Source organism: Dermacentor silvarum, chromosome 5 (assembly GCF_013339745.2).
Source record: "Dermacentor silvarum isolate Dsil-2018 chromosome 5, BIME_Dsil_1.4, whole genome shotgun sequence".
NCBI classification, from domain to species: Eukaryota; Metazoa; Arthropoda; class Arachnida; order Ixodida; family Ixodidae; genus Dermacentor; species Dermacentor silvarum.
In genome coordinates, this window is record NC_051158.1 from 187,306,162 (window position 1) to 187,322,711 (window position 16,550).

Consider the following 16,550-nt stretch of genomic DNA (forward strand, 5'->3'; position numbering starts at 1 on the left):
TGCCGTCGCTGTCGCTGGTCGTGTCGCCGGTTTCTGGCCAGCCAGAAAATATCGCTTGTCGCCCGGAAGTCAGCGCGACGACATCCGCCGGGGACAGCGATTGCACAACAACATGGCAGCAATCAGTCTGCCCGCTTCAATCTGAATTCGCTCTTGCAACTTGCTCTCTGCTGTGACAGCAAGAAATAAATAGTACAATCAGTCATTGCTTCACCTCATCGCTAGTTGAAGACTAAGTATCGGCGCTCTCTTGTCATTATTATTGAGATCGGATGTTTTGTTTTGATGCTGTTAGGCCTGAGACGCCACCGAGAGCCGAGAAAGTATTTTAAGTTTTACTCAGCAGATGGCGCCACGGCACCTTACGCTGGCGGCATGGGACGGAGTTCCACTGGGGATGCATTGGACGGATTTTCACTGGGGATGATAGCATATTTTAGCTAAGTCTAGATAAAACATTGACCATTTGATAAAATTGAGATTTCTTTACGCGCGCACGATAACATTTATACGCACAACAATGTAAATCCGTCGCTGCTCTTGTTCGCGATGTCGCGTTCATGTGGTTGCTCCACGCCGCGACACGACAGCGCGACAGGGTGTGCCTGTCGCGTCGCTTGAATATCGAGTGCATGCGGTTGGGCCTTTAGGGCATGAGAGACAGTGAAATCGCTTTTTGTCTGTGTGGATTTTCAGGTGTATGTTCAAAATGGTTTTGTGTGAAAAACTCTGAGGGCAAGAAGGGCACTGAAATGGCTACTTACCTTTGTGGATGCGCAGGTGCCTGTTAAAATCTGCACTATTCCGAAATGTCTTAGGGCACGAGGGACAGGAAAATGGCTTTTTGCATCTGTGGATTTATTTATTTATAAATACACCACAGGTTCCAATCGGAACATTGAGTGATGGGGGAGGAAGTACAAGATAACAAGATTACATAAAGCATAAACAGAAACAAGGCAACGTTATTAATGGCTATAAAGATTCTATACAATACCCAACACCACTTTTACAAGAAGTGTGAGTGCAAATTCTCGCGGAATGTTTCACGGTTCGTGATGGAAACAAGGCTATCGGGAAGATCATTCCAGAGTGCTATGGCTTGTGGTAACGCTGAGGAATTGAAAGCTTCAGTTCTACCAAATATTCTCGTCAGGCTGAGTTGATTATGAAGATGCCTAGAAGCACGTAGTGGGGTTACAAGTGGGGTACGTAATGGGGTACATAACGGGGTTACAGGTGTAGGTTCAAACTGGTCTTTTGTGAGAAACTCTGAGGGCACGAAGGGCACTGAAATGGCTTCTTGCCTATGTGGGTGCGCAGGTGTGCTTCCCGGGTGGACCTTCGTGAGAAGCTCTTAGGGCAGAAATAGCATTTGAATGGACGCTCACCCGTGTGGATGCGCAAATGCATGTTCAAATGGCCCTTTTGTGAAAAATTCTGAGGACACGAAGGGCACTGAAATGGTTTCTCGCATGTGTGGGTGCGCAAGTGTCCTTCTAGGGTGGACCTTTGTGAGAAGCTCTTAGGGCACAAATTGCATTTGAATGGACGCTCACCCGTGTGGATGCGCACGTGTGCATTCAAAGTGGTTTTTCGTGAGAAACTCTGAGGGCATGAAGAGCAATGAAATGGCTTCTCGCATGTGTCAGTGGGCAGATGTGCTTTCACGATGGACCTTTGTGAGGAGCTCCGAGGGCTCAAATGGCACTTAAACGGACCCTCGCAAGTATGAATCCTGGTGTGTTTTTCAAGGTCATGCAGATATTTAGTTTGATGGTCACAGAGGTGACAGCTCCAGAGCCTTCCCTGGTCACCCTCGGCTGTTGATGGAGAAATAGACCTTGATGCTGCACAAATAAAACAAAAGTACAAGTTATTATGAAATGGCAAAAAACAACATAGATACTAAAGCTAATGACGAGCTTTCACTTTTTTTATTCGATAGGACTTGAGGGTTATAGAAGAAAGCATGGCTGGTGGACCCTATTAATTTGCTCAATAATTCTGTATTTGGATACTTAACCAAGTTTGCAAATCTGCCCGTATTTTCACCATGAAATATTTTTTTTGAATGGTGAAAAATTACAAAGTGAGAAAAAAGTGTTCCAGTTAACTTTTTGAGGAAAACAATGTTTTATGCATTTAAGCAGAAAGTTAACTGGAACACCCATGCATTTCATCGGACACTTTGAAAATTAATATCTCGAAACTGGTTCAGTCCTGAGAATTTGTTCCAAGTGGTATCGCCTTGCGAACTTAGCGGCTATAATTCGTAGATTGCAAGATGTGGTGTAAAATAATTAATTAGAAACTTATTAGCGTAATTATATTTTCCTAAGAGTTTTCCCTAATATTGATAAATCCGCAGCCTTGTTATTACTTGATGCATTAAACTGCTGCATTTTTTTTTTCATTTATGCCTTGTATTTTAAAAACCTTTATTATCGTAAACTTTACATGTTGCCATTACAAAATTACAACTCAGCAACTCAAAAGCCTCAGCAACTGAAACAGCTGCTACACGGCACTGAGCTCGGCGACCAGACCCCTAGCCAATTGTTGCGCCACATGCAACAGCTGCACATCTTTCGAGGTCATCGACCACCCCTGTATCCCGATCCCTCTGACGCCAAGCAATTTCGCCATTCGTGACCAGCTGCTCCACCGACGCAACTACGCTCCCGAAGGCCGTAGATGACTACTAGTCATTCCCCGCAGCTTCAGGTCCCAAATCTGTGCCTCTTTTCACGATGATGTGGCCACGCCAGAGTATTTAAGATTTATGAACGTATCAGCCACCGCTACTACTGGTGGGTAATGCACACTTTTGTACGAAAGTTTGTTCAGTGCTGCCCTGACTGTCCACGTCGCAAATTGCCACCTTTATGTGCATCTGGTGCCTTGCAGCCGCTTCCGTGCCCTGCCAAACCCTTCGATCGCGTAGGCATTGACTTCTACGGCCCGCTTCCCATGACACCGGATGGCAATCGGTGGATTATAGTTGCGGTGGACCATTTGACACGCTACGCCTATGCGGCTCTACCGAATGCTACAGCGCGGGATATAGCCTCTTTCGTCCTGCATCGCTTCATCCTTCAACATGGCGCACCTCAAGAACTCCTCAGTGATAGAGGTTGCGCCTTCCTCTCCGAGGTCGTCGAAGCTCTGCTTTCGGAATGCCACATTAGTCATCGGACAAGCACGGCTTACCATCCGCAAGCTAACGGGCTCACGGAACGGTTTAACTGCACTCTCGGTGATATGCTCGCAATGTACGTCATCAGATGTACGTGGCATCTGATCATGGGAACTGGGACCGCGTACTTCTTTTTGTCACGTTCGCATACAACACCGCAACACAAGCTACTACGGGATTTTCACCTTTCTTCCTCCTATATGGACGGGAACCATTGCATACCATTGACACTCTCCTTCCATACCGTCCTGACGCTTCCGAGTGCCCACCTGTGTACGAAGCTGCCCGACAAGCCGAAGAGTGCCGCCAGCTCGCACGCACTTTTACGTCACAAGAGCAACAGCGCCAGAAGGAAGGCCGCGCCGACTCGCTGCCCAGTCTCACGTATGCCCAGGGTCTCTTGTATGGCTGGCTGTTCCTTGCCAAACTCCAGGCCTTTCCTCAAAACTCGTTCCGAAGTACGAAGGGCAAGTCTTGGAGTGAACGTCCCCGGTGAATTTTCTCATCGAGCCACTTTCTCCATCTGACGATATGCGCCAGCGTGGAAGTGACCTCATCCACGTGGCACGTCTCAAGCCCTACCATGACCCTCTGCCCACAACATCTTAGGTCGCCAGGATGGATCTTTTCCTGCGGAGGCGATTGTGAAGAAGATGCGCCTCTGTCCAGCGGCACCGCCAACGCTCTGCCCGCTCTGCTCGCGCTGTTGGTCGCTGGTGTTTTTTGGAGACGGTGCTCCACGCTGCTTCGCCGTTCTTGGAACTCGAAGCGTCCTTGAGGGACTGTGCCAATAAACCTCTTCTCAGAACGTATTTCCCCTCATAGCACATGCATGCAATGTGATACGTTTAAGCAGATGAAGTTGCAGTCTTATTCTATGTCTGCCTTCACCATGGGATGGCCTCGAGTGGTTCGTACGACCGAAGCACAACGATTTTACAAGAAACGACAGAGAGAGCAGCGGCGGGAATGAGACCGTCGGCGTCGCACTGCTCACCTGCTGTCCCAAGAAGATGAACGTGCCCGCGCCGCGACACGGCGTGCGAGCATCTACGTCGTGCTGCCGACCCGACTGTGCGGGAAGAATGCGCCCGCACCACAGAACATCGTTGTCGCAGCGACTCGGGGATCTGAGAAGAGGAACGTGCCCGCATCGTTGGTCAGCGTGGATCTGTCGCAGCCAGATGGCAACTGGCTGCCCTCGTTTATGCTCGAACGGTTAGGGCTACACTGCTACACCTTACGAAAGAAAATAAACTGAAACTGATCCCAAGGTGCCAACGACCACAAGGCACACATATTTGGACTTGACCTTCGCCAAAAACCTGTCCATCGTCGTCACCGAACCTTTGGCCCTCTACCATAGCGACCACAAAGCAATACTAACTTGCGTGAAAAAATAAACAACCTCAAAACATTTAAGTATCTCTCTGTTGTACATTTAGACATACCATCTATACAGCTTCACTGTTCATCCACCTTCCCAAATTCAAATGGCTCATGAGTTTTGTTTTCAATGGAGGTGAAATGAAACGCCTGTGTGCTGTGTACCCCAGGTGGTCCAAATTAATGTAGAGTCCCCACTACGTCATGCCTGATAATCAGTTCATGGTTTCAGAATGTAAAACCCTGTAAATTGTTACTGTTATTATTATATATATTCTGGGGCATGTGGAAACAAATATTTGCTTTGGTATAACTGATACCCCCCCATGACCGGTCCCTAATTTTCAATCACATTATAGCAGGAGAATACTCTGCACAAAGGCCATGGCAGCCGCATTTCAATAGGGGCGAAATGCGAAAACACCCGTGTACTTAGATTTAGGTGCACGTTAAAGAACCCTCCAGGTGATCAAAATTATTCCGGAGTCCCCCGCTACGGCGTGCCTCATGATCAGATTGTGGTTTTGGCAAATAAAATTCCATAATGTATTTTTTTTTGCTCTGCACAGATAACGCTTGACAAAAAAAATTTTACATTTACTTTACTAGATACTATAATTCGTTATACCCGTGTTTGTTATATCCAGGTTTGAATGTATGTCAAGAAACATTACGTAAATAAACACATAGAATTTCCTAGCTGAAGTTAGCAAAGCAGGCAATTCAGACCATCTGTAGCATATTAATAAGCATTACAGTGCAGTACAGTAAAATCTCATTACTACGAACCCCACATTAACAGACTTTTCAGAAATCCCCCGCTCACTTCTTAAAGTTTCAATGTAAAAATATTTCAGTACTATGAACTTCAGAATACCAAACTTCAGAATAAAGATCGTTATTCAGTTTCTGTGCCATGTTAACAACCCCTCGGTACTACGAACTAATATTCCAAAATCTGGAGATTCTTAGATTTCCGTGCATCCAGTCACGGCAGCCAAAACAGAAGGCTAGCAGACGACACGGCGCAGAAAGCAGACGCTGCGGCGCACGGGTTCGGAAAACCTGAGATGACGCCCAAGGAAAAAAAAGCACGCTGGCACGCAGCATCGGCGCGTCGAAAAGCGAAGCGGCCACCTCTCGAAAGGCCAATTGCCCACGATAATCACTCTAGTGATGGAAGCGACATTTTACTTTTTAAAGCAGATTTCAGAGCTGGAAAGATGACATTTTGGAGCAGTTGTAAGTGTTTTCGGAGCAGAAAAAATGCTAGTTTGGATTGGCTATTGGTGTTTTTGGAGCCGATGGCAAAATATGCCACACGGCTCCTGGAGTTAAAAGCATCACCGAAGCGTCTCATGAATATTAAGATTAATTATGAAACTTATTGCACATACAATATCAACGCAAATTCCAACCCAGAAACAATTATGAAGATGGATGGGTATCGAACATGCAGTAAAATGAGCTATATATTTAAAATACCAGCACTTGTGGCAGAAATGAGATCAAACCGGTAAAGCTGAGCACCACATTATAAAAGTAACTACAATCACATATAATCGTCGCCAAAGCAGCAGTTGATAATCGGTATGAGAGCGAAGTAATAAAACAAAGCCGATAAAGTGAGTATCGCAATGTAAAAGAATCAGTCACACGTTACAGTTGCCACTGCAGCAGTTGGTATGGGATCAAATTTCCCAGCGCCGTTGTCTAATGCTCTTCTACTGCTTTCTATGCTTTGCCTTTCCGTGCAAACTGCGAAGTCGCGCATCTGGCGACACTTTCGTGCAAAATTGCATCTGATATCGCACTTAAGTGCCGACAGGTCTAAGAACGCGAGCATGTCGGCAGCAGGCTTTTTAAGATGTCTTGCCACCAGTCACTTCACCGGCAGCACTGCTTAAACCAACAAGCCTAACCAGCGCCACTTCATTGGGGAGTTGGCAACCAAAGTTGCGCTTTTGTGCCAGTGGAGATGGCAACACCTTTCTTCGTGGCCGCAAAGTTTGTGATATCACAATGCAGTTGATGGCCGAAACACCTTGCAGCATATGAAATTGTGGTCATTGCCGTTATAGATTGGTGCTCGGGGTAGGTGGTGGTGCCGCAGGAATTGTGAAGTTAAGAAAATTCAGGCATCCGAAAAGTCACAATTTTATTAATTGTTTTTCCTACCAGTGTATATATTATGAGGCATCTGCAAAGAAAATGTGCTTCGCTACAACCAACACCGTGACAGATCAATTCCAATTTAATAATAGCAGGAGAATGTAGCCCACTGAAATAAAGAATAACCAAGCAAGTTTTATATTTATTTGGTTAAGTACGATAACTTATTATATCCTTGTTCTTATATTGAGGTGCGACTGTATATGAAGAAAATTATATTTGAAAGCACTCGGAGCAATACACAGCATTTTGTACCAGAACTGAAGTTAACAAATGAGACCACTCAGAGATGTGTCGTGCAATAATAAGCATTACAATGCATTTATTGAATATACATTCTGTGGCAACAGTTATTGGAGTCGTAGAGCGGCAGCCAGAAACGCAGTGGCAGCATTGAGAGCTCAGCTGGATGGGCGAAGTGGCCACGAGACGCGAGATGGAGACTGTGCTTTCTTGAGTGCCAATCTTCTCCTGGCTCCAAGACATGCAATGGTGACGGGACTTCCTAGTGTGCCATTGTTCTTCCTTACAATCGGCCCCTGGCTAAAGAAGGAGCCATCCTGGCAACCTACAGGGACGACGATAGGATTGGCTTACAATAGAACGCGAGCCTGTCTACGTGAACAAGTTTACATCCATGGCAGTGATGGTCACTTGGGGCATCTGTGGCTCGATGTACTGGACGGGCAAGGTTTGGGCAATGATGAGAGAAGGACAATCAAATTTCAAAAGAAGTTTGGTGATAGGTGGGATCCAGAGCCACACAAGAGATTCAGGCGGGAACTTGGGAGCAGATAAGTCATCATCACATCGAAGCTTTTGGCACGATTGGTCTGTAGTAGCTGATCAGCAGGCGAGCATGCCGACATTCCTCGGAACGCTTAGCAGCAATGGGAACCGGAGTACATTCGAAAGCATCTGGATTATATGGGAAAATTTCATGATTCCAGTATCAATATGCAAATGTCGCCATTCCATCTCACCATCGCATCATCATACAGTCATTCTCATCCATTATGGTCACAGCGTCATTGTTATCTTCATGCCATCATGGTCGTTCTATCGTTGTCGTTCCTTTGTCATCGTGCATGTCATGTGTATAATCGAGAGTAACAAGTTTATGCTGAGGAAGGAGGTTCCCATTGCAAATGTATGCAACTGCCTCATGTGGTTACTCGCAAATGATCACTGAGCAGGAACAGCATTCTCACAAACGGCAATGAAAGATTCACTTAAACCGATTCCAATAGCACATGGGAACCACGGATTTTGCATTTCGCCTAAATCAGAATGCAGACAAGAATTGCACACCTGCTGACTTGTCCTCACCAGTAGAAAGTGATAATACACTGGAGCAGGTCGTACCAGGCAGCCTTGGCCATTTACCATAAACTCACACAAGCAAGCTGAAGTAAGAGAAGTGCTGGTAACTGCCTACCTGAGGTAGAGCTTGTCTGATCCTCAGCATCTGCAGTCTGCATGCTCCTTGACACCCTCTCTGGTTTCAGGGAGCACCCGACAGACTTGTCAGCTAGAGGCACGCAGCACTGCGTGCTAACCTTGACCTGACCGATGACCTTGGAAGGGGTCTGGCACGCCACTATGGCAACAGTGATGCATTCACCAAGACTCATTGCATTTGTGAGGCCTGCAGAAAATAATTGGAGCAATTGCTGCATTGAGAACAAGTGGAAAATAAAACAATAAAAAAGATGCAGGGGCAGATTACAGTGGCACTCAAAATAATTGTGTCAGTTCAGTAGCACTAAAGAGCTACAAGGGACAATCCACACCGAATATTTGGAAGCAGGGCAACCTTTGTCAGCACAAGGTGTATGACAGCAGAACATCATCTCATGCATTTTAGAGCTATTGGTGCAGTCTAATGCAAACTAACTACAAGATTGCAAGGTCATTTCCATCATAAGCAACCTACCCACCTTGTATTAATGTCCATCACAGGACGAACCCATCTCTCATCAATCTCTAATCGCCCCTGCCTTGTGCCAGCTGATACCAACATGTGCTTGCAAATTTCTTATTTCATCACACCACCTTATTCAGTGCCAACAGGTAACTGCACTTTCCAAAATATTCATCACATAAAACACCACAAGTATTGTCCTGTCTATTGGTACCCACTCAGTAGCCCTAATAGACCACTGGTTACCTGCTCTGCACACTACACTGCCTGCCAAATTTTTATTGCGATAGCAATTATATGGACACTCAAAAGCAGATTTCTGCCGTCGGCGTCGCCGTCGCCGTCGGCGTCGCCGTCGCCGTGAGGTTCCGTATGACGTCATTTGGAGATGAAATCGTCGCCGCGCGCCGAACGCTGTATGTGCGAGTGAAAGGGCGCGAGGGGCGCGTCTTTCACGGGGAGTGAACGCACGGCGGAGAACAAACGCGCGTTCTGCGCCGTGCTCGCTTAAGGGCTGCAGAAGTAGGCGTCTCTTTTCTCCTTTACAATCACCATATATGTAGAGCAAACGCGCCTTCTTCGGACGCGCGAGAGGCCGTGGGGGAGGGGGAGGGAAGGGAGGCGACGTTTAGCTGCGGCACCAAGTGCCTATTTATATCAGAGGCTCCAGCAACAGTCACCAACGCCGCACGCATTTTGAGCTAACGCGGGCAAAACGCCGATGGCGTCCACAACAGTTCTGCGTGTTGTTGCTACCAAAGCCGCTCACCTTACTTCGTATGACATTGCTGTGTTGCTATCGCATTCATTGCTTCGCCCTTAGGGCGAAACTGTGACATTTATTTTTATAGCAACCGCACTCTTTGGGAACTTCATCCAATTTGTGGTGTGTGTGTGCACACCTACGCGCGTGCGTGTGTTCGCATCTAACCTTTTTCCCGCCAACTAAAGTTAGTGGGCAGTCCACGGTCAAAACTTTTGCCAAACTCACAATGACTATGACGATGGTAAAGGCTCACTCACACTAGGCCCCGACACGACGCAGATTGTGGTCTGCCAACTGTTGGCGACAGCGTTTTCCTTCCTTTAGACCGTCGGCCATAGCGTTTTCCATCCTATAAACTGCTGTCGCCAACAGTCAGCAGACCAAAATCTGCATTGTCTCGGGGCCTAGTGTGAGGGAGCCTTAATGCACTTGACATAGCATCAATCAAGGACACAAAACGAGTTATGCATGTGGTGTGTACTGTGGCAGTACTTCTCTGTCACGTTTCGATAATGATATATGCATTGGAATTCCCTTTGAAATGGGGCACAGTCAAATAGTCATATTGTGGGCGTTTATTACGCACATCTTCCTCATCTGTATGTTATCATCATCATCCTCACACTTCTACCTATCCTCCTCTTCGCCTGTATATGTGTTCATCATCATCGCCTGTGTGCTGCGCTGGTTCGCTGACGAGCTCCCGGGCCTAATAAACGTCGTTCCAACCGAGACGTCACAAGTGGTGGAGTGTGCTCTTCGGTCCTACGTCCTCTGGCCGTCCAGTCTGCCTCCTGGAGCTTCGTTCAGGTCGCCGCTTGCACCCACCGTCAGCTAGCATGCCGCAGGACGTGCAGCCTGGCGCCCCTATTGCCACCATTCCGACATCGCAAGTGCCTCCTTCCTTTATCATCAACAGCGCCCAGCGTGACCCCCATCTCTTCGCCGGTCTTCGCGGAGAGGATGTCGAAGACTGGCTGGACGATTATGAGCGAGTCAGTTCCGCCAATCACTGGGATGATGTTAATAAACTACGCCATGTCTCCTTCTATCTGTCTGGCGTGGCGAAGACGTGGTTCTGTAACCACGAGCCCGAATTGACCGACTGGACTCTCTTCAAGCACCAGCTTCGTGAAGTGTTCGGCACACCGGCTGTTCGGTCCACTCTTGCCAAGAAAAGCCTCGATGCTCGCAAACAACACCTGGGCGAGTCATACACCTCCTACATCGAGGACGTCCTTGCACTCTGCCGACGTGTGAATTCTTCAATGTCGGAGTCGGACAGGGTACGCCACATTCTCAAAGGCATTGGAACTCTTGCCTTCAATGCACTCGCCACTAAGAATCCGGCTACCGTCGCTGACGTCGTAATCACTTGTCAGCGCCTCGATGAGCTCGAGTCTGTCCGCCTACAGCCCGACATTGACGATGCCCATTCTACGGGGGACCATGACCTACGTACACTGATACGCACGCTCATACGCGAAGAGTTACAATCGATGGGGTTAACCTCACCTTCGACGTATCCCAGCCAACCTTTCGGTGCGTCATTGCGTGACGTTATCAGGGAAGAACTGGCGTCCTTGACCTGCACTGTGCCAGCACAAGCTCCTGTCCCTCACGCATTACCAACTACCGCACGACCGACATACGCGCAAGTTGCTGCCAAGCCTGTCAGCCACGTCACTTCTCCGTTGCCGCTACGAACTTACGCGTCGGTTGCTACTGCGCCCAACTTACGCCTCCAAGAGTATGATTTCGAAATCATATACAAGTCTGGGAAGAAACACCAAGACGCCGACGCTCTTTCTCGCTGCCCGCTTCCTACGGCCCCGCTCGACGCCTCTGCAATCGCTTCGCACGTCACCAGTTCGACCGACACTGCTACGGTTTCCTCCCTGGCCTCTATGTACCAACTGCCTTTCGACGATGATCAGCCACTCGCCTCTCGTCAGCTGGCTGACCCGTACTGTCAACGCTTCATTGATCACCTCTCTGGGGCTTCTCGTCCACCTAACGCGTGCCTCCGTCGCCAGCTCGCACACTTTAAGCTGGACGATGGCGTGCTGTATCGCCGTATTTACCATCCTGACGGGCAACGTTGGGTGCCAGTTCTACCACGCTCTCTCCGACTTCGTGTCCTCAACGCCTTTCACAATGATTTGACAGCTGGCCACCTTGGGTTCCATAAAACCTATGACCGCATTCGAAGTCGTTTCTATTGGCCTGGCCTTTCTGCTAGCGTCGCCAGATACGTCGGTTCCTGCTCTCCCTGCCAGCGTCGCAAGCTCCCAACATCTGCTCCTGTCGGCCAATTACAGCCGCTTCCGTGCCCTGCAGCCCCGTTCGAGGTTGTTGGGATCGACCTTTACGGGCCCCTTCCGGTCACTACTGCTGGCAATCGATGGATAGTGACTGCCGTCGACCATCTGACGCGCTACGCTGAGACAGCTTCTGTGCTTACTGGCTCTGCTTCGGAAGTTGCTCACTTCGTTCTTGAAGCCATTATTCTACGCCATGGTGCTCCTCGTGTACTGCTCAGTGACCGTGGAAAGGCGTTCCTTTCCCAACTGCTAAACGAAGTTCTTTGAGCCTCCGGCACAGCCCACAAGACAGCTTCTAGCTATCACCCCCAGACTAACGGCCTGACCGAGCGGTTTCATCGCACCCTTGCCGACATGATCGCCGCTTATATTCAACCAGACCACAAAAACTGGGATGTTCTTTTACCATTCGTCACTTTCGCCTATAACACGGCCGTGCAGCGCACAACTGGCTACTCGCCATTTTACCTCGTTTATGGACGCTCACCTACTTTCTTTCTGGACGTTTCATTCTTCAACTCCAAGGCTAATACATCTCTATCATCGTGCGAAGAGTACATTTCCCGACTCGACCACTGTCGCCAGCTTGCTCGCCTGAACACAGAGGCCAGACAACAAGACCGGAAAAATATTTACGACGAATGCCATCGCGTTGTATCTTTTCGACCTGGTGACGAGGTCCTGCTCCTGACTCCTGTTCGCACCCCTGGTTTATGTGAAAAATTCCAGCCACGGTTTATCGGGCCGTACATAGTCCTTCGCCTGTCAACTATCGCGTCACTCCTCTTGACGCCCCCACAGACCGCCGTTGCCGCAATACCGAGGTTGTCCACGTCTCCCGCATGAAGCCCTTCACGTGGCGTGCCTCGACACCTTGACGGCCGGCCAGGATGGCCGCTTTCACGTCGGGGGGAAATTAGTGTGGGCGTTTATTACGCACATCTTCCTCATCTGTATGTTATCATCATCATCCTCACACTTCTACCTATCCTCCTCTTCGCCTGTATATGTGTTCATCATCATCGCCTGTGTGCTGCGCTGGTTTGCTGACGAGCTCCCGGGCCTAATAAACGTCGTTCCAACCGAGACGTCACAATATAGCCTGTTTGATTTAATCAAGTTTTACTACACCCAGTGGTGCCACTGATGAACTGAGATTTGGAGCAATTTTTTGGAGCAGTAAAATGTTAGTTTTAGAGCAGTTTGGAGCACTGAAATACAAATTTTGGAGCACTTTGGAGCAAATATATAACAACTGCTGGACACGCCCTAGGTTATTTCGAATACTTAAAACTGACAAGCGTTACTCCTGGAAGTATTTGCTTGCTGGAAAACAATGCTGCCTTTCCTTAAATAAAAGAAAAGGAAGACATAAATTTGAGTCTCCCTTTATTTCAATAACAAACCAGTTCCCACAGTGTACTGTAATTAGTTTATTTCAAATTGAGTGAAGCTGCTCAGACATTGCCTTTTACATCATATGAATTTTTATTGACAGCTGCCCTCTCCACATCATCACAACACTCCCGAAGCACACACGTGTCGAGGAGCTGCATCAATATGCGAAGTTGCCTACCCTCCGTCCAACCATCAAAGGCAGGCCACGAGGATCGCCTGAAGCACACCAGACAAGGCAGGGCGCTACTGGCCTACATGGGAAAGGACACATCAACTTTACCCCAACTGCCATTGGAAATTCCACCTTGGGATGACATTGCTGTCGTCGACACTACACCAACGCCCCGAAACATTGGCACACAACATGCGCACCGTCAGGCAGCATTTGCTGCGCGTCACGCGCAGAGTCTGACAGATACACCACCACGCGAAGAACAAGTGTACACTGACGCAGCTTTAGACCCACGCACCGGTGAGGGAGCTGTCGCCTACCACGTAGTCGGTTCTTGTGCGACACATTCTACCTTCATAACTGCTGATGCCGACGACCCAACGGAACTTGAACTTCGGGCGATAGGCTGGGCAGTAAGCTAGGTCTCAAGCAAAATGCATGCAAAACACATCAATATATACACAGACTCCCGATATGCGCTGCATGCTTGCAAGTCTCGCCACACAGCCTCATCAGAAGTTCTTCTAGTCAAGCAGGCCTTCAGGCGTGCGGAGGTCTGCGGGGTCACTGCAACACTTCATTGGATCCCTAGTCACCAGGGCATCGAGGGAAATGAGAGAGCCCATGAGGCGGCGTGCGCCCTTCTTTCCAACCGCGTCATCTCCCGGGACCCTTCAGAGACCCTCAGTACCAGCATAACTAGCACGACAAAAGGACCACCGTATGACCTAGACAGAGCTCTGAGAGTAGCAGCCAACCAACGCAAGAGGGAACTCTGTGCGAGTGTCCCGCCAGACCCAAACCCACTTCCTGTGGGTCTTCCCAGGTCGGGGCAGGTGCTGCTGCATAGGCTCTGTTCCGGCTTTGTCCTCACACCGGACGTGCTGGAGCGGTGGCGGCAGTACCAGTCACACCGGGAGAGACGCCCTCCTTTCCCTTCTCCTGACTCCCTTCCGTCGCTGGAACCTGGCCCCTCGACAGCCTCTGAGGACGAAGAAGAACCCCAGGAGCCGCACGGGTGCCCTGACTGCGGCGTGGCCACGCGATCATCCGCAGCCCATTTGTTGTGGGAGTGCCAGTGCTACGCTAGGCAGTGGGACCACCACCTGAGGGCAGTGCAAGTGTCGTCCTACGAGGAGTGGATTAGGCCGGCAACTGGATTGGCGGATTCCAACAGGGCCATTCTGGACTCGCTCTTGGGTTTTGCTAAGGACACGCAGCTTCTAGGACTGCACTAATTTCTTCTTCCCTCTCCCCTTCCTGTTCCACATAATAGGCCTTCGAGCCATCCTACAATACATTTTTATCATCATCATCTTCGACAGCTGCCAGCTAAGCCATGTTTACAGCACAGCAAGAGCTAGCCTCTGTCAGAAACACTTGGCCAGACTTAATGTCATCAATGCTCTTCTGAGCCAGGCCAGCTTTGATGAGCACCTGGTAACACTGATTTCGACGACTCCAGGCACTTTTCAATGGTCTGCTTTTCCTCATACAGCTGAAGCTCAGCAACTGGGTGATTCACAACTGGCACCAACCAATTATTTGGGCACCAACTTTTCAGGCGTAGGAAGGATAACTGGCGGACCATTTGAGTTACAGAATGAATACCGAGAGAAGGGAAGCGCAGTCCAGGATGGCAGAAAACTAGGTGGGGTGATGAATTAAGAAAATTTGCAAGCACAAGTTGGAATCAGCTAGCGCAAGAAAGGGGAAATTGGAGATCACAGAGATAACAAACCAGTTCCCACAGTATACTGTAATTAGTTTATTTCAAATTGAGTGAAGCTGCTCAGACATTGCCTTTTACATCATATGAATTTTTATTGACAGCTGCCAGCTAAGCCATTTTTATAACACGGCTAGAGCTAACCTCATCAATGCTCTTCTGAGCATTGATGACATTGATGAGCCTTCGTCCTGCAGCGGACATAAATATAGGCTGATGATGATTTCAGACAAGCTCGATTATTCGGACTACTTCGAGGCACCATCAATGGATCAATAATTTAATGTATATGTACAACCGAAATTTTGGACACCTTAAGGCATGCCATTCAATAATTCAGACTGCGGCTGCACGACTGCACGCTAATTTTAGTGGCGAGTTTTGGCTTTGATACATTGCTCGCATTGTGTCAACTGAAATTAGTGAAGCCTAGTTAAACCAGCACCGACTGCACCCAAAACGTAGGAGAATCGAACCCTGGCAAGCCAATTGTGAGTCCCGCGGTGTTAGTTCCGCACATCCAGTGTTTGTTCATTCACATGTTAAATAGCGACACGGACGCAGCGACTTCTATTTGTTGAATCAGTGCCTACTCCACCATCGATGTCTGTAGCGACGAGGACAATGACTATTGCTAAAAAAAGCTGTCGTCATTTGGCTAAGATAGCATGGTCGACTTCTGGACCGCCATGTTGTCGCAATGCATTCTACTTGATTCTATATATGCCACCCTTATCCTCCCCCATAAACGGTCAGCTAATAACACTGATAACGCAGGTGGAGCGCCGCTCTTACCACTGACAAAGCGTAAAGAAGAGTGGCACCGGAAAAGGCCTCACTACAAAATCGTGGTGCTGCTGTGTTACCAGGGGCTGAAGATTTGGTGCAAGCACTGATTGTACTTTCTGCGATCATCCTGTCTGGTCTTCCTTCTTGTGTCCTTGTTTTTTGCGCTTTAAGTATGAATTGATTGTACTTCATCTATGTGTGGCGACAGTATGACAATGGTAGAGGTAAGCACTGACCAGATGGTAGGCAAGCATATGTGCACGCCGCAACGCGTTGACAAACATTGGATTTATTTTTGCATTATCCCTTTCAGGGATCCTAGACACGTCTACACACAATAACGTTCCTGGCACATTGCCAAGAATGCCATCACTTATAGACACCGATGTGCCTGAAGCTAACAGTGGCGTAGCCAGAAATTTTGTTCGGGGGGGGGGGGCTCAGGTTGCAGCGCGGCCTCCTCCTTATAGAATTTGTCGTGGGATCAAATGCATGAATAATAACTGCATTGCCAATTTCATTGTATATTAGATGCTGCAAACGAATTAATGAACGCTATGCACTGTCCATTAAAATATGTATGTTTTCATTAAAAAAATATATTCGTATGCCCCAAAAATTGTGGCAGAAATAACTGATATCAATGCTTCCATGTTTTTTTTTTGTCTAATTAATAAGTAAAGAAAACATC

General features: G+C 48.3%; 1 protein-coding gene across 8 annotated transcripts in view; it reads right to left on the reverse strand.

Moving 5' to 3' along the window:
• Positions 1 to 813: 813 nt before the first annotated feature.
• LOC119453962 (zinc finger protein OZF-like) overlaps positions 814 to 16,550 on the reverse strand; it is a 221,133-nt gene continuing 205,396 nt past the window's right edge. For 3 of the 8 annotated variants that reach the window (XR_007466747.1, XR_007466746.1, XR_007466744.1), the window contains exons 3-4: positions 8,196 to 8,405; positions 1,535 to 1,850 (exon numbers count right to left, since the gene is read on the reverse strand). Coding sequence is in view for 1 of the 8 variants with exons in the window: in XM_049666940.1 (XP_049522897.1) it covers positions 1,234 to 1,678 (445 nt within the window). In the remaining 7 variants the exon portion in view is untranslated. Of the gene's footprint in view, positions 1,851 to 4,196; positions 4,330 to 6,885; positions 7,326 to 8,195; positions 8,406 to 16,550 lie in introns of those variants that run through there. The other 5 variants (XR_005192518.2, XR_007466748.1, XR_007466749.1 and 2 more) reach the window with 5 other exon arrangements.